We start from the raw sequence: 18,960 nt of genomic DNA on the forward strand, positions 1-18,960 counted from the left end.
AAGTTAAACAGTTCAGAAAACAATATTTGCATGAAAATTCTCCTTCTCCTCCATTCATTAAGATAATATATAGTTCATTTAAAAACAAATATGTAACATAAGGGATCCAGAAGAATTGTTTGAGTTGCACTGCAAACTTGTTACCTGCTTATGTTCTGAAAAAAATTAATCATAAGATGGTGTTCACCTGCCAGAACCATCACTTCACTTCAAACTGCCCCAGTAAACTTGTATTTCTTTCATCTTACTGATGAAGGCCATGCTATATTTCTCTGTCTTTTCTGTATTCTCCACAAACTGCTAAAGACATCAGAGCATTTTCTAAGGATACATGAGGTCAGAGAGGCAGGAGCATTTGAAACTTGGTTTGTGTGATAGCACAGTTGCATTTCAGGTACCTATCCTTGAAATAGGATGCTACAGGCTGCACTAAGGAGAATCAATTTATATTACAAATTTTAGTTGAATCCAGAAAGATCTGGAGAAGGTAAAGACCAAAGTCCCAGTCTCAGGGTTTAGTCACATTTCAATATGATATTTTTGTCAAGATATTATCTGTCTTGTGTGAGACATGCTAACCACTGTGGAGGCAGTGTGCTCCCCTCCCTGCGAGGTGATGGCAGGTGAATTAGTGCCAGCTGCACTTGACTTCTTAACACCAGCAGATAAAGCCTCCAGGTCCCCAGGTACAAGCAGTTCCATTTGTTTACACTAGCACAAGCCATCCTTCACTTGGGTTTGCCTGAGGAAAGTGTTCGCCCTTTACTGCTCAGCCTAATTATTGACTCAGACTAATGGCTCATTACTGATTCAGACTGCTCAGTCTACTGGCTGCACAACTAGGCCAATAACATTTTCTAAAGGTAAGACTCTTGAAAAACAGCAGGAAGAGAGCCACAGAATGGGCCAACTTGCCCACAGCTGCAGTCCAGAATTTCTCTGCCAAAAAAGCCTGCCTTAAAACTAATTTCTGACAGTCAAACCCATAAAAAGGAACCCAATTCTACATGTTCAGTTGGCCAGAATTTCAAGTTGTTCATCTTAGGTTTCTCAGACTGCTTCAGTTTTGAATCACAGAATAACCTGAGGTGGAGGACCCACAAGGGTCATCAAGTCCAACTCTTAAGCAAATAGCCCATACTGTGATAGAACTTTGGCATTATTAGCACCATGCTCTAACCAACTGAGCTAATCTCAGGGTAGGCTGCAAACATATTGAGGAAAGATTTTTGCAACTCCATACAAGAGTCTTGTCTACATGTAAGATAGTAACTGTACAACAAGTTCAACCTGGGCTTTGCTTTCTGTGGGTCCATCAAAGCTTACGTTTCACCAACTGTACAGGGAATTGCAGATGCTATTGCCAGCTTTTGCAATAGGAAAACAAGATAAGTCAAGATAGTGTCCAGAAGAGTTAATCACTAACAAACCAGTATCCTCACGGGAATATATTTCTTCTTCCAGAAGGAAGACCAAGTGACTTTATCGAGATAAGCAATTGCATGGCTGTTTTTTACCTCCCTCTGATTCCTGACCAGTCTACTTTTTAAAACCTTCTTGGTGACTATAAAAGATACCACTCATGACTGCAATATGCTAAATCTGTAGCTTTGAGCTAAAGCCCTAGAACTCCTCAAATAAAATAAAGTTTTAAATTTTCTTCGTTTCACGTTTGTTTTTTTTTGTTTCAAAAGGGTGGCACAATTTCCCTTTGGCTGGAAAGCAACATTCTGCATTCTTTAGGCAAGGAAAAAATCCAGTCACGTTGGCTCCAAGGATGCCTTTCACTGCTTCTTAAAACATTAACAACATCCTAGTGGGAGAGACTGGGGAGATCCAGACCTCTAGAGGACAGCATGCATTTTCCAAGAGTCTCAGGCTTTTCAATCTAAGCAACAACTGGAGCAAATTAATGCAAGAAGCTCCTTATGAGAAAGGACTGTACAAGGAACAAGTTGGAATAAAAAAGAACAACAGAAATCTGCAGGTTTTGGATATCCTAATCCCATACAAGAGTAATTGTATTCCCTGACAAAGGTCCTGGGAGCTTGTTCTTCACTTGCAGGCTGCATTCAGCATAGAAAGAATGGTGGTAAGTGTCTGAGCTGCAAAGTCCACACAACAAGCATGTTCTCGAGAGCCTGGGTTTCTATTCCACCTCATGCAAACATGTCTCCATCTTCCCACGTCTGCTCTGCCTTTCAGCAACAGAGCACTTCTCAAAATAGAACAAATCAATATCTCCTATTTTAAAATTTTAACTTCGGTGCAAATTGTATGAAAAATTGTATGAGTAAAATACATCTTGTATGAGTAACTGGCACTGCATCATACAGCAGTAGCGATATCAATAACCAGAGCATGGAATTTAAAAAGTATCTCTTGCCAGCATGCTTGCTTGTTCTCTGCAGAAAGCTCCACAGAGCCACTTCTGGACCTACATGCCAAGCCACATCCCCATAGAGCAATTGAATTTTCTTTTCATCAGGAGTGAGAAAGCCTGTGAGTGGAATTGCATGCTATCTCACATCCCCTGGTACTCCAGAAATTACAGCTAAACAGGATGGAAAAGAGGCCAAAACATTTGGAGAAAGACTTATTACCAATAACCAGCCTTTTCCTCCTTCCAACATTAATTTCCCTCTTCTAAAGGAGTGCTAACAGGCTAGTAAAGTCTTCACTTATTACCCAAGAGCTTAAGCCCATCCATCTGCACTATTTCTAATGCAGAGCAGACTCTATCCAGAAAACTATTTTTGCCCTGAAGACTTGAAAGGCACCAGCATCACAAAGTTTATTAGCTCCACATTTTACATTTCTGTATGAATGAGACAAAAGAAATCACTTCTGAGAGTCTTAGCTATTACTTTTCCTCTTCAGAGTACTTATTCTGTGCCAGATAACACTCTAAGAGACCCTCATCCAGAAATGGAGAGAGGAGTCTACTGTGCAGTGGGAAAATTCCAAAAGCTCCCAAGTCAGCTGGCAGTTGCCCAAAGAGATATCAGAAGCTTCAAAGTTGTGCCTCTAAAACACAAAGGTCATCACTGACCCAGTTCCTGCTGGACCCCTCCTCGTCCTGCCCTTTTTGTCATTTTGCAAAGGGTTGTCTTTACAAAAACTGTTTGAACACTCAGCTAGAACAGATGTGCATACTGGCTAGCCACCAGTCTTCAGAGAAGCTGGACCTGCAGCAACCACCTTGCTTCAAGGAAGCCAGGCTGTTCTTGATTCTGACTTCTGTAGAACAGGACCTGATACTGGAATTTTAAATCAAAGTAACTTAAGTCAAGAAAAAGTGCTGACAAGAAAGCCAAATTCATTTTTAGATTAGTCATTCATCACTAGTTGAAAATGTAATGCTAAGTCCATCAAATTTTAAACCAAATTATCACAGCTTCTAAAAGCCCTCTTGATTTTAAAAGACCTGTTTAATAACTGCTCATAAGTATTTTTCTAACATGATGGAAAAGGGCCAAACTTGCTTCTGTGTGGGCTTCCAACAGCCACGAATGAATTCAGAACTAGAGGGGACAGAAAACTGACATGATTGCTTGAAGCATGCTGGCCCAAGGGGAAGCATTTTCTGTTTGACAGCTACTGCATAGGGCATTTCTGCAGCCACATGACCAAGCATATCCTTGAAATAGGATGCTACAAGGCTGCACTAAGGAGAATCAATTTATATTACAAATTTTAGATCAATTTATACCATTTACAGTTCTCTTTTTGCATGTTCCAAGCCCTAAATAAAGGGAGTGATGAGGAAAAACAAGTTCAAATGTTTTCCCCTTTTGCTCCTGTTTCTTATGAAATCCAATCTCAGCTGCTTCCAAATCTAGAACAATAGACCAGGACTACTCAGGTAAAAACCCTACAAAGAGCCTCCACTCAAAAATAATGCAGATTTCAAGAGCTACTGGATTTGCTTATACTTCAGGCTAGTCTAGCAATGATTGCATTAGCAGAATAACAATGGATTCAGGTGCCAATTATACATTAACATGTATCAAAAGCGAGAAAGAAACTTCAGCATTCAGTCTTAACTAAGTAGTTTTCCTTGCATCTTTCTTCTCCCTACCTTTTCCTAAACTAATATACACAAACAATAGACTGGAGAGCAGATATGCATCACTGCTCTGAACATAGCAAGCTAATCCCTCGTCAGCGTCTTCAGGACTGGACTGACATTCCCAGCATGGAAGATGTTCCTTGAATTAAAGTATTGGTATTTTCCTAGGCTTGAAGTGTCAGGAAGAACAGGTTTAGACAGTTAGCACTAAAAATCTTGCTTCAGTTATCAAAACAGGAACTTCTCCCAAGAAATAGCATTCATCCTCACCAGCAGGAATGAGGATGCATTCAGCACTGTTTTCCTGTAGTAAGGAGACAAATTCAAAAGTTCTGAATCAGGAGAGAGGAAAGAAATGTTGGATATCAGGGTGGGGAGAAGGCCTAAAGACAAATTTCCCTGCTCCTCAGTGAGTGTGTGTGTACATGTATATATATATACACACACACACACACACACACACATAGACACTTCAGTGGTCAACCCTCCCAAGACTATTAGAGTGAATGCAAACCAGAGGACACAGAGAAGAGTTAAAATACTCACAGGAAAAGAACAAGGAACTACCCCATGCCTTGCACAGGAAAAGCAAGGACTGAAGACAATAGCGAAGAAGGACCAATGCCTAATGCACAAAAGAGTGAGGTTTTCAAGAACAGCTAAGGTTTAATCCAGTGCTGCTCCAACTTGCCAGAGGGTTTTATGTGCTACTAGAAAAACTCCATTTTCCAATGCATACAGAGCCACAACCATAATATTGGCACTTGTAACTCCCAGAATACCAGTCATATTGACAGCCTTCCTAATCTCTAGGGATTTTACTGAGAAATGCTCAGTATGTTACTTCAAAGTGAACAAGCAGAGGCTATTCTGGACCAGCCACCCACCCCTTGGGAAGCTCAGCTGTCTTGCACTACAACTCAGTTGGCAAGCACAGAGCAGAGCACATCCTTTTCTACTCTTCAGGGAGTAGAACAGTCATTTAATTCCATTAATTCCTCCTGAAGAGGAGGTCTAATGGTACATATGCCTCCCATGCACTGACTGATTAGGAACCCAGGTTCTGAGCTATTTTAAGGGATGTGGCTGGGCAGCTGCTATTACAAAACAAGTTGCTGAAGCACAGGACTTCACTCACCTTTCCTTCCTGAATTACCCTGGCTTGATGGTTTATCAGTTACAGAACCTAAAGGGGAGGGAAAAAAAAAAAAAAGACATCCATTTAGATGCTGCATGATCACACAGAGCATGTGATGTCACATTAATACAGTCAACATCTCAACACATAAAGCATCTATTTTACTTATCAACAGCTCCATTTAGGAGTCAGAAAGCCCATGGCTTCAACCAATGCAAAACCCATAAGTTTTATGCATTAAGATGTTACATTGGGCTGAGGGTAAATAAGAAATCTTTAGTAGCTGGATGCAGTGATCTGAAAGAGTTCAACAGAGCATTGTGCTAGTAAGAAACCTGAAATAAATTCAAAGGCAAGAAGGAAAGATCAGTAAGAATCACTTCTTTTATTTGCAAATGTCAGGAAGAACAAATAAAAAACAGATGGGGAGAATGTGCAGGGAATGCAAGTACAGTATTCTAAAGGAAAGGGACTAAGTGGGACAATTTGCAGAAAATGGATTTCAACCAACCCCTGAACATCCCCAGCTGTTTTAAAGGGGACAGTGAATAAGATCCAGCATGTACTTGAATAGAACACATCTTGAGTTGTTTACTATAACTTAGGTCTTCACAGAAAATATATGATTCTATGTTTGTTTCTGCAGTCTGCTTCAGTGCTTCATCCCAGTTTTCTGCTAAAACTTGAACAGGTAATAAAAGCTTTTCAAACAAATTCATTATCAAAGTGTATAAAAATCTATGACAAGATTCTTTTTTTTAATAGCTTTATTCCCAGGAAACTGATTCTTCCACACACCATTATTAAACAGTTCCAGTGATTATTTAACCTTCAGGAAACATGGATCAAAAGTCACCTCTAAAGAAGACAGCTCTGACAGGCCCAAGAATCTGGTCAAGACAAACTCTAAAGGTAAACTATTCCCCAGGCACTTTCACTTGCAGATCAGTTAATCACAGATCTACTGCTGAATTACAAATAGTAAGCACGAACACAATATTAGTCATCACAGGCCTAACATCTGTGTCCTACAATACAACATGACTTTACTTTCCTGTAACACAATTTTATAAACAGCACAAGGCTAAACAAACAGATCAGCAAAACTCTAAAACATGCCTTACCAAAATGATGTACTGAAAATGGTGTCAAAGTCATATTCTAAGGTTTAAGACAAATTACTGTAGCATTTGACCTTACACTAAATTAGGATATTAATCTTCTTTTATTTTTACATGCCTGTGAAAAACCAAGCACTTCCTCAAGCACATGGACTCACTAGTTCTCAGACAGCTCTCCCACTCAACTCAAACCCTTATGCAAGTCACTTATATTTGCTTATTATCACAAAATACCTTCCAGCCAAGAGGACACTGAATAAGGGGAGAAAAATTAAAAAACCCAAAGGTTTGACTGCTGTCATGCTCCCACCTAAAGAGCAAAAACTGCAAGGTGTGAGAGGAGATATACGTTAAAAATCCATGAATTGCAGATTGCAAAGCATGGAGCCAGATGCAGCAGCAGTGCCCAAATGGCATCACTGAACATGTTAGAACACTCCTATGCTTACTGCCTTTTCTTTCTTCTCTTATTTTTTTGGGGGGTAGGGAGGGGGAGAGAGGGGGAAGTGAGGAGGGCAGCCTAATTCTAGTGTTGCCCTCAAATTCTCCCAAACAGCACAGAACAGCTTCCCACCCTTGCCCATGTCTAGTTGGGTGTTGCCACAGCAGCACTGTTCACCACAGCTCACAAAGCTAGACTGTACACTACTGATCAGGGCCATATGAAAATCTAGGGACCAATCCCATTCCATTTGAGCCATGGGCTGCCCTAATGAATTGTGGGGAGAAAAAAGAAAAACAGCATTACTCTGTTTTAAAGAAAATTATGGATTTGGTCTCAGTAAACCACAGTGTGACATTACTATGTCACCCTAAGTGCCCAGAAGCACATCACTTAATACACACATGAGTAACAGCCCAGGTCTGGACTTCCCTCTTGTGACCTGTGGTGCAAGCCCAGTGCTATCCACCCTCATGACACAAAGGCATTCTAAAGTAAGCAACATGATCAATAGACCCAAATTCATTAGAACAGCAGAACCTCAGAAACTACCGATTTCTCACAAAACCAAATTAACTGAAATCACTCTGTACAAAAAATTACTCCATGTCCCCCAAAATACCATTTCTTTAAAATACAGCTCATGGAAAAAAGTTATCGCATCTGTTACGTGAATCTTTGGTTTTGGTATACATGGCAACACTGACTCTTGCCTTGGTTACCACAGGTTGTTACCTCAGTAGTTTTTCTCACTGAGCCTTGCAGAAGTGTCTGTATGCTAACCACAGGTGGACATGTCAGAGTCCAAACTGCAGTGTTAAATGGGGTAAACTGGACAAGTCACCTGAAAAGACTTAGCTCTCTCAACAGGATGCATTTACCTCAGCCCTCTTCAGTTATAGAATTAGCATTTGTTGAAGCCACTCCCACAGTACCTGAACATACAGGAGTTTTGTTCTGTACAGAAGAGCCGCTAATAGGCTTGCCATCAGGTGTCACACACCAGCAGTATCCAGTGTAGGTATGGCACTGCACCTGTTTAATAAAACAAAGAGCAGGCATTTCATTTCTCACTATCACCAACCACTTTTTTTTTTATAATTCAGCATCCCATTGGAAGTCCCAACCCAGATGCATCACAAATGTATCCTTCAGAGCAAGGAGGTCTCACAGAAGACTATATTTGATATTGTTATCTTTTCTCCCCTCACCTCCACCCCACCCCAAAGAAACGTTATTTCTCGTACTCCAACTCCTTTAGCTGAAATTCAGGCAGCAAAAGAAGTTACAAGTAGTCATCTGAGAGCACTTTAGTTGTGTCTCAGCTCATTCCACCCTCTGCTAAATTCCATTCACTGTTTACTATTACATAGTTGTCCACTGTATCCCAGCTGGGTTATGGAAAGGCCACCTGGTCCCAAATTCCATAGGCGTTGCTAGAGAGCAGCATCTGTGGGTATTTCAAGAGCATTTTGTTCTGCAAACACGGCTGAAAAAAATTCAATACTGACTTGTTATGTTAACAAACCTTCTCCAGATAGATTGAAGCCCTATTCTGTTACTAGGTCAAACTACACGGTAGGAGCAAGATACAACATGCTTGGTCTTGATACATTGACAAGGTCTTAAGAATGTTTGATGAAGGTTCTAGTGAGTCAAAAGGTACACAATATAAGATTCATCTTGCTTAACTTTAAAGCTCTAGATATCTAGAGTTGCCCACTTCCTTCCTTTAACACAGATAGACACCAGAATTACTAGTTCAGACATGGAACTCCTAAAGTGAGAACAAATAACTTCTGATCTAGCAGACTGATCTTATTAACATCTATGTGGGTATTAGTTCAGCAGCACTATAGTTTCATATAGTTTCATTTAGCTTAATAAATCCAATAACAAACAACCTTTACCTTAGCTTTCAGAGTGGTCAGCATTTGGATGAAATTCAGGATGCCTTTGACATCCCTTGAGACAAAAGTAAATTATCATCATACAGGCATCTGTGTAAGTACTAACAGATTCCAAAATCCTTTCTAGCAAACACACTTTCAGCCATGGCTGAGTGTGTACATCAGTACCTTCAAATGGTATAGAAATGCCTGTTACTTTAAAAGATAGAGAGGTTCCTTCAATACATTTCTGAAAAAAGCCATGAAATGAGACCACTTCAGAAACAGCCTTTTATTTTACTTGTAAAATTAATTCTGTCCACTCTCTCTTTTTCCAAAGAAGTTCACTGAAGCCAATTTCCCATTCCAGTTCTCTTCACATAGAAGAGTGATGGGGTATTTGTACAGTTCCCTTCATTAGGGATCCTTCAGAGCTAAATCAGTCATTCCCCCTTGCTGACAGCTGGCTTCAATGCCCTAAGGTAGCAAAGTTTGTTCAGAGACTTAATGACAGTTTTTTTAAAAGGCTTTGAATATCACATAAAACATGATCTAAGAGCAATTATAACACGGTACGTGGTATTTATCTTGGGTTTCACTAAAGCACAAATCAATAATTTTACCTCAAGCATTCACTTTTAGCAGCCAAAATCAACAGTAATCTCATGTACCCATGTTACTACACTATCACTACTATCTGCAGTTTCATCTTTATTCTTGCAATATATCACAAAATTGATTGCAAATTACTCAAAAGTAATGTGACTATAATTAGCAATAATCAAGTTAGAAAGTATTTCTTATTGGTCAATCTTATCGCTGAACATTCCAAAAAATGTGATAGAACTGCTTTGGTTTATGTTTGTATTCATCTTTGCTGATCGCATAGACAACATTGCATTCCCAATAGCACAAGAAGCTGCCTTTACATATGAGCATTAATTGTAAAAATCGTATCCCGGGATAAAGCTAAATTCCAGGATAGGGTCTTGAATTCTTAAGGCAAGATCACTCCATATTACATTATATAACAAAATCCAGTGTACCCAGCATTTAAAAAATTCAAGTATTAGTGACTAGACAGTCCTTCAACCAAGCCTTCAGAAAAATTACAGAGTACATGGCAAAAAACTGTATTGACATAAATTTAGGATAGATGTGCTAAGAGTATGTTATACAATGCATCTCAATGCAGAGCAACCAATTACATACACTCATTTATGCAAGCCAAGCACATAACATCCATAAAAGTGAAGTAATTTTGTAAATAACTGGGCTTAGGAATGCTGGTCTTCCTTGGACTGGTATCCCATGACCCTTTCTCCCCCATGCTGCCATTAAAACAAAAAAGGAAAAAAACATCTGAAATTGATAGCACTTTCACAACAACCACAAGCACATGTTCTACTGCAGTACCAAAGGACTTCCCTACTACAGATAACAGCTGCAATTAAATCTTATCCTTATCCTAAAGGTCAGACAGCTACCCATGAAGAATGGACACTTCAGAAACCTCAAAAATCACTGCAGTTGCTTTTTCTGAATGTCTTCATGTTGAGAGATGCTATCTTTTACCATAATACCTGACCAAGTCTCAGTATATTTAGGTGTCGTAACAGTGGCCTACAGCCTAGGGTTTGCAGTTTAAAAGCTGGGGGGAAAGGTGTACTTTTCATCAGTTATATAGGACTGGTATGACATTGAAGAAATGTAAAGGCAATAGGTAATCCAGTACCGTTTCTAAACACTGTATTTAAACAAATTTTAAATGTCAACTATTTCAGAGCACCTATAGTAAGGAATCTTGAAAGTGTGGGGTTTTACTTTAAATTTTCCCAATTATGTTAGGCTTGAGCTTTTGTTTCCAAAGAAAATTTAAATCTTCAACCCAAAATTCAACCTTATTTTAATCCCACTCCAACAGTAGTGGGATTATATATTTTTAAATAGTGTTATAACCAGAAGAATAACTATGTAAGGATGACACATGTTTACTGCACAGATCAAATCTTCAGTTATTGAGTTAATTTTGACTATTAAAATACATGTTAGAGAAAAATGTGTTTGACTTTTTGACTCTCAGTCTCCTAAAGCTAAGCATTGTGTCAGAGGTAAGACAATCTTATATACTAAATACACTTGATTGTTAACCAAGTTGCAGGTATAGAATGCCCATTACTGCTGGAAAGGCACATGACAGAATTTGACGTCTCAAATTAGCATACACCTGTCCAACAGCTGAACATTAATTTACATAATAGGCAATCAGTCAAATAAAACTTGTCGATCATTTGAGGTCTTCAACAGATTCCCCATTAATCTCTACACTTAAAAAAAAAACATCTGATTGCAGTTTTAAGCACTGTAAGCAGCCAAATCCCTGATTGTACAGGAGGACACTGTTCCTATTTTTCATGGAGAGATACGACATTTCACCTGTGTCTCAACTGAAGGATGAAAAGCGTGAGGGACAAACTCAAGAAAGATTGCTCTACCGCCACTGCCCAAATTAAAAGTGTAGCAGCAGCTCCTCTACTCTACCCTGCCATTACCATGTGTGAAATCAAACAGCAGCTAATATACTAGACATACAATTAAATACCTGCTCTCATCAAAAATCATTACAATATGAATGTACAGATGACAGATGAATTATAGGTGATTCTGCCTCTTAAGTTCCTAAGGGGAAAGAGAGGCCATTGTTTGGGTTTTTTCAGTACCTTACTGCACCAGAATCAGATTCCCAAGCAGATTTCCAAGACTTTAAACAAGTAAGCAGCAAGCAGCATCCCTTTACAGCTATTTGACAAAGGAGGATCAAGGGGTTGTTACTGAAAGATAAAATGGAAGTGAGAGAGAAATTGCATGCACATATATGACAGAGAACAGAGGCAAAGCAGCAATTCAGTAATGTCTGAAACCAGTTTCTAAAAAGTTACAGAAAGAAGTAATTTGTTGTGAGAGGTTTGAAAGCACCTTGGACAAGCACTGGGCTTAGCACAGGAACAGCAACACTCAGACTAGCCTCTCACTGCTGTTCAGATGAAAAGCTTAGTAACTGACTCCTATCCCATCACAGATCCAAACAAATATTTCCTGGCTCCTTCCATAACAGAGGGCAGAGAAGAGAAGGAAAGAAAAACATTACTCCTGCATTCAAAGCAATACTTCTGTGAGAGAAGAAAAAACATTCAGTTTTTTAATGGTACTGCTGAGGGTATGGGCAGGCAGTAGAGCTACTGCCTGCACTCACAACACGAGGCAAGGCTCCAAATCCTGACTGCTCCAAGGTGCTCCTTGTAAACACTGTAAAAACAGCTAAATAAATAGCTCCAAGCCAGCAGGTCATCTAGTCTGAACCCATGGAGCAGCAGCCAGTGTCACACAGCCATTCTTCAATCAAGCCTTTTCTTTGCTCAAGCTATGAGGCTCAGCTAGCAAGTCCTCTGAACCCAATTTAACACAACCAGCACACTGGTCCGACGGCTATTTATCTTAACTCTAAATAGTGATGCCTCTGTTCTGGTTTACGTATCTTGCTGTAATGCTTAGACCCTACATCTGATTAAGAGTCCGCTGACTATTATCAGAAGCCTACCTTACCTTTATAGACAACTTCTGGGAGCTATGAATCAGTCTGCATCTTATGTTTGAGCTTCTTTGCAACTGCAACCCTTTAAATAATTTTCGTCACTTTTTCTGATCTCTGCTCATATTTGATCCTTTACAAATGGTGCTGTGCAAATATTTCCACCAAGGCTTTATGCAGCACCTATCTCCCTCAAGTCTATGCACCATTCAAAAAATGCTTGCTCCACAGGAATTTCACTATTCATATAATCAGGGACAGAAGTGATATGAAGCAAAAAAATCTTAACCATAGTCAAGGGCATTCCCATCAGACACAATAACACATATACTATTTTTAGTTCAGGAGAAGTGTACCTAAGAGAGGCTTTCTGCTTCTGACATAGAATGAGACGTTTGGAAGTTAAGAATGATCTTATATTGTCACTTTCCCTAAGTATGTCCACTCCTGCTTTAAGACTGTTCCTTTGTTCTCTCAACTGGTACTTTGAAGAAATACCATATATAACCAAAGTTCTTACCTCCTTACCCATTCATGGGCTGTCTTTAGCACAACATACAAATGAGAAACACAACGAAAGCTGCAGGAAGAAAGCAAGTGTTTAAGTAGCAGACAAACCTGCAGAGCAGTACTCACTGAAAGCTACAGCTACAGTCTTTTATAGAAGGGATGTCTTCATTAAAAAAAAGCCAGGACCATTTATCAATTAATGCCCAGATACTTCATGAACAGTTTCTTCAATTTAGCAAGATAGACTGTGTTCTTGCCTTCTGAAAGCAGAGGTTAAATCCTTAAGAGCTTAGTATTGCTAGAATATAAGCACTGAATAATGGAATAACACACAGCATCCAGGGAATGTGGGACATGTCTACACAGCGCCTTGCTGCATTAAGAAATTAGTTTTTGTAGTTCTGCCCAGCATCATGCTCCACTAGACAATGCAGAGGAACAGACTTGCATCATGAAGTCTGAAGACTGAAAGGGTTCCCCCAATCTTTAGAAAGGGGTTGTTTGTGGAACTCAGGAGAAAACAGAACTTTGTATGTGCATTAGCATAGTGCAGAATTAAACTATTGCTATGGACTATAATATAGATCACTCTTTCCAAACAGACTTTATTACCAGATGTGGGAGTGCTCTTGAAGCTATCTGATAATGGAGAACTGCTCTGATAGCCCACTCAATGACCCTGCCATAAGGTGACAGGTTTGACTGATGCACCCGCTTTAAAAGAAATCGCAGTACTGCATCATAACTGCCCCAGCAGCTGCATTTTGGGAACCCTAAACTCAAAGAAACTCTCCAAGGAGATTTGCTCTCAGTCACTTGTATGATGACTTGTGAGAAAAAGAAACCACAGCTAGACTGTGGAAGGTGGTAGCAAATAGCAAGACATACCACAAAGTCCCACAAAACTACACCCCCAAGGCAGGATTAGCACTATTCATGTTCATATTAATCTGTCTGAAATGGATCCCATTTAAAACCTCAGCAACCTTTTCTAAAAAACTGCTTGGGGGAAAACTATGAGGAATGCAAGTCTCTCTCAACCCATGGCAACAAGCCCAATGGCACTAGGCAGCAAAAGAAAGTGTGCAGATTACCCACTAGAGCCTGTTGTTTATGAAGAACAGATCACAGCAGGTTAAGTGCAGCATGGAAAGGGAATGGCATTTATGCAAAATACAGCATAACAGCAAAAAGGCAAAAGTCTTGGGAACAGAAACTGGTTTTAGTCATGTCCAATTTCGCACAACATTATGTGACCTCAGTTTTACAATTAATCAAATTACTCATATCTAACAAACATTCTTATGTTGTGAATAACTCAAATTCTATCTGCCTGCTTATATTACTGTGGGCTAAGTGCAGAGAGTTTTTGTTGTAGGAAGTAATATTCTCCATACAGACTGAAATATAAAGAAATAGCAATTCCAGAGCAATTAATGAGGTCTGCTGCCATTTACAGTCATCTCTTCGTGCCTGTAATGCCACCTCTACCTCATGCTGGAAATCCATGTCACATTTTTAGATGTTTAAGCAGCACTAAAAAGGGATTTGATAAGATCTTTGCAATAACAAACTCAAAAATAAGGGAAGCAGCACACATGGTGCATAGGAGTTACAGTGAATTGACAAGTTGTCTGCTCCTCTTAATGTAGTACACAAAACACATTATAACTAGTCATGCACAGGAAAACTGGCCAGACAAGCAACAGAATTGATGGCAATACTCATTTTGGTCTAGATTTCACAGACAACGAAAAAAAAGACAGATTATACAAGTGTTTACAACACATGTTTCTCTAAGGGAGGGTTTAAATGCCAAAGCTAGGTCTTTGCCTTCAGTCCCCCCTCCCTTTCACCCTTGTTACCAATCTAAGTGTTGGGTCTCAGAGCCAGCTGCCCTGCAGGGAACCAGGAGCAGATAAGGTGAGCACGGTCTTCCCTCTGTAGTTGCTGCCCCATGTAGGACATGCTGTTGCTCACAAGACAGCAGAGCAGCTATGTTCTCATCACCACCCTATGGCCCCAGCCAATTTGCAGTGGATCCAGCCCCAAATTTAGTTTTGAACTATCTGCAATGCCAAGAGCTGGAAAGGGCAGACTTGAGCTGCTCTCAGAGGAACAGCCCTCACCTAGAGCTGCTTTCAGTGTTTACCCGTAGAGATTGCAATTCAGTTTCTAATAAAGAGAATGATGACAAACTACAAAAGTAACAGTACAATCTGGTTAAGGCTAAGCAGGTTTTCTGAATGTAGTTACCACTACTACCAAATGCTTCCACAAAGCTCATGCTTTTCACTCCTACAAAAATTTCAAGGATTGACAACAATTAATTAATTAGATAGAAATTCCGATCTTTTTAACTCTGATGGCAAGGACAATAATGTGGGCCTGAACACCTACTATGTTCAGTAGGCTCTGCAAGACCTGAAAGCAAGTCATCCACATCTTGAGTGAGCACTGTAACAATTTAGACATTTGATATTCTAAATATATGCATGCATCTTTTTTTCCCCTCCAATCAGAATTTTTCTTTTACACAAAACACTTTTTCAAACTCAGTTACACAGAAAAGATGAGGGCAAGTTGTTGAAGAAATTTCCCCAACCTGCTCTACATACAGGGTTTATGCTGAAGCATGTGCCTCTGCTTAAGCTCATGTTGAAGAGTAGGGTGGGTATTTCTCCTAGAAACCTTGTTGAGAGATACTGCTCTGTTGTGGACTTCCCAACCAAGATTTTGGAGTCTGGATGGAGCAACACTGAGTAATGAACTAGAATAAACTAACAGCCCAGAGCTGACTTCATCATAAGGCCTGAGGGACTTCAAGAACACAGCCTCCCTGTAGAGCAGAACCCAGGAGCATCACTTCCCTGCACAAGAGATGCAGTATCCAAACCACCTCCACCAGATGAGAGCTATTCATGAATTGCTGGAAGTAAAACTGTTTAGACTGTTCACCAAAATTCTAAATTTTATACATCCTTTTAAAAATCAAAGTTTAATTAATTTGGACCAGGAGCTAAAGGAAATATTTGCCTCAAATGCAGGTTGAAACTAGTTAGCATTCTTGGACATTATTTTTTCATTTAAATATTATGCAGGGAAAATGACCTTAAATGTTGCAATATAACTGATGAAGCTGGTTCATGAGGTATGTGCAATGTAGGGTATTTTCACAATCCAAGGAACGATATGAATTTCAGTTAATTCCAGCTACAAAGAGATCAGAGGCTTCCTTCATCCTGGCAGGTAAAACAAAAGCACTTCAGTGTTCACAGATAGAACTGAATGGAGGAAGAATGTGAAATATTGCTTGACTGCCAAATGAAAACACAATTTTTTTAAGCAGTTTCCTGCTGCCCCTCAACTGGCAACCAACAATAGCCAAAGAATGTACAGGAAAGAAGTCCAGCAACTGCTCACAATCCAGACATTGGTACCAACCTCCAAAATAAATCTGTCTGAAACAGCTTTATCAACTACACTATCAGTCCAGCTTATTAGGATAAAAATTTCACCTGCACCCCTACTTAACTCTCCAAGAGGTTGATAGACAGTTAATAGACATTTGAAAGTCAGTTTTCCTTCCTCCTTTTTTCTTCAACTATGAAGTTTAACATGGAACACTTTGCTGGCCCACAGTGCTAGGTTTTATAAGTATTTCCCTCCAGTGCCAACACAACCTGAGCAGCTCTACACAAAATCAAATTTCAACAACTGAAATTGTACTTAAACTGGAAGAAACTGCAGCCATCTTCTCTTACCCCCACCTTCCTATGATGGTCCACAGCACACAAATATGATGCTGTTCCAAAGTAGCACGCAAAGTTGGCAGGATGGATAAAATTTTTCCCACTTCACCAGTAAAAACTAAAACAAAACACTCCCACACATCAGGTAATGTGAGGGTAAGGCTGAGGAAGGGAATAAAAATTTTTGGTGGGTTATCAAAAAAAAAAAAAAAAAAAAAAAAAAATCTTTCCTCTCCTATTCCCCTAGGCATCACAAAATGTTTGAACCAAACCCAAAGCTCTTTGCCTTTCTCATCTTTTTTAAGCCAATATTGATTCCATTTTGGGATATCTTCTACCTTCAAAAGACTTTGCAAACAATAACTTCTGTATCCTAAAATTTCTCTAAGGAACAAGATGTCTAGAGCAGGGCTAGATACATGGAAGCTAAGGCAAAAAAAAGTTCTGTGATCTACCTAGATTCACAAAGGAGAGGTCATAGGGTTGCAGGATTTTGGCTTTTGAAATGTGTGCAAAACTGAGCAAACAGCATACCCCTCCTACCTGTCAGGAAACTCTGCATGAGCCATTTTAACAGGCAGTTCAGTTAGCCCTGGGACACTACCCAATATGCCAGTGGTAACAGAAGCAAGTATCATTCTTCATTTCTACCCTGCTTTGGCAAACTTCAGCAAGTGAACAGTAAAGAGTCAAAAACCCAAACAAAGAAGTTTCATCATCTCTCTGCCAGATGTTCAAACTACAAAAGGGCACAGTACAAAAAGTATCCTGCAAAAGGAAGAAGCTGAAGAGATTACTTTTTTGCTGGGATAGATGAAGTACAGGTAACAGCAGAATCAGCTGGATCCACCCTGTTGTAAGCCACAGCTCCCTTTACAGCTCCTCTTCATGGAAAAATTTACCTCCCCTGCAACTGTTTTTGTTTCTACACAATGCTGAAGGTTAATGCCATTTGTTTCTGTACTACATCTGAGCTGTATGCTACTGCATTTCTATTTGTCTTTAAGGTATTGTGACTGAATCAAACCTTCCATTTGGTTAAAGAAGTGTCCAGCTTTCAACATTTTCACCTGAGTAACTGAGTCAGGGTGTGAACCCATGCTGCTATCATCACTCGGCTCATGGCCTATATCAACTCATCCACTCAGTGGATCTCCCACAGACACCTGAAGCCTGGCTGAAAGAAGCAAATAGAAATTTTACCTGAGTGAATGATCCATCCTCATTGCATTCTGGGATGAAGACTGCTTCCTGGGGCTTCTTTGCCTGTTCCAGTGCTTGAGCTCTCTCTAATCGACACTTGCTTTGGCCAGCATCTATGATGAGAAACACAAAACCCACTTACATTGCAAACATCATTTGGCTCCTCCAAAAGCTACCAGATGCACCTAGCAGCTGTGGGGGAAAAAACTCCAAACAAATAAATATAAAGCATAAAGGATCATTAGCTGCATGTTCACAAAGTAGATATCAAGTTAGCACTCATAATCTCAAATATGAACCTAGACAATCATACTACAATCCAAGTAATGAAAAGCTGCCTAATTTCCTAGTCAATAGTTTTTATGGTCATCTAAGGACTCTGGAAGCTTCTTTCAACAAGTGCTGGAGCACCATGTCCATGCAGGGAGTTGTGTTTGTGTTAGCATTAACAGCCTGAAACTGGATGGCTGAGTATAAAGCAAGAATTTAGGCTCAGCAGTGAGCAGTGTGGAAGAAGGGATGACCCTACCAAAAATTCTTCTCTGAGCAACTCTCCCAATAAGATGCTAAAATAGCCAGTCACCCATTTGGACTTCCACCTTTGTGTTGTTCAGGTAAGGCAGACATGCAGTTTCCTGTGCTTTCCTGAAACTCAGCTTGTGCCTCCAGTCCCAATGCTTAAAGCCAGGTGTTCATTATAACTTTCTCATATCAGTTACTCACTTTGATGCCAAGAAAAAAACATTGCTCTGCAAGCAGAGTTTGAAGGGGTTAAGATCTCAGCTCTTACTTCAGATGATGGCAGCGTGTAGCATGATGACCTTAAACCCTTCCAGGGCTAGCTCACTGTTAGAGTACACCCAGGTAAGTCTTACACTGATGACTGATGGGTCAAAGAGGAGAGTTCTGCCCTGTAGAGGATACAGATTGACTCAGTGTTTACATTTAAAAACATGAGGTCTAACAGTACTGCTGTTCAGTCTAGAAAGAGAAGGAAAAGAGCAAACATCTGTTTCCATGGCACTCTAACACAGGGACTAGGTACCTTCTTCCTTATCCTATGAATCCACTGACTAAAGACTTTCAGTGCAGAAACTGCAAAATTTGATCACCAGAATCTTTCAGCAGCACCATAAAGAGTGACCAAGACTGAATCCCCATTCCAAGCATGGAAATCATATTGGTTAGCAAAAAATTCCACTGGATCCCTGAAGTTCACATATTCTGCTTCACAGATCACATGA

General features: G+C 39.8%; 1 protein-coding gene across 9 annotated transcripts in view; it reads right to left on the reverse strand.

Annotated features, from left to right (window-relative positions):
- The window catches only part of SMOC1 (SPARC related modular calcium binding 1), a 117,244-nt gene that overhangs the window by 61,991 nt on the left and 36,293 nt on the right, over window positions 1-18,960 (reverse strand). For all 9 annotated transcript variants that reach the window (XM_029964069.1, XM_018082488.2, XM_029964073.1 and 6 more), the window contains 3 exons: window positions 17,717-17,829; window positions 7,709-7,808; window positions 5,211-5,258 (listed from right to left, as the gene is read on the reverse strand). In XM_029964069.1, coding sequence (XP_029819929.1) covers window positions 5,211-5,258; window positions 7,709-7,808; window positions 17,717-17,829 — 261 coding nt within the window. The remainder of the gene's footprint in view (window positions 1-5,210; window positions 5,259-7,708; window positions 7,809-17,716; window positions 17,830-18,960) is intronic.

Source organism: Manacus vitellinus, unplaced genomic scaffold (genome assembly GCF_001715985.3).
Source record: "Manacus vitellinus isolate BGI_N305 unplaced genomic scaffold, ASM171598v3 scaffold_6_pilon, whole genome shotgun sequence".
NCBI classification, from domain to species: domain Eukaryota; kingdom Metazoa; phylum Chordata; class Aves; order Passeriformes; family Pipridae; genus Manacus; species Manacus vitellinus.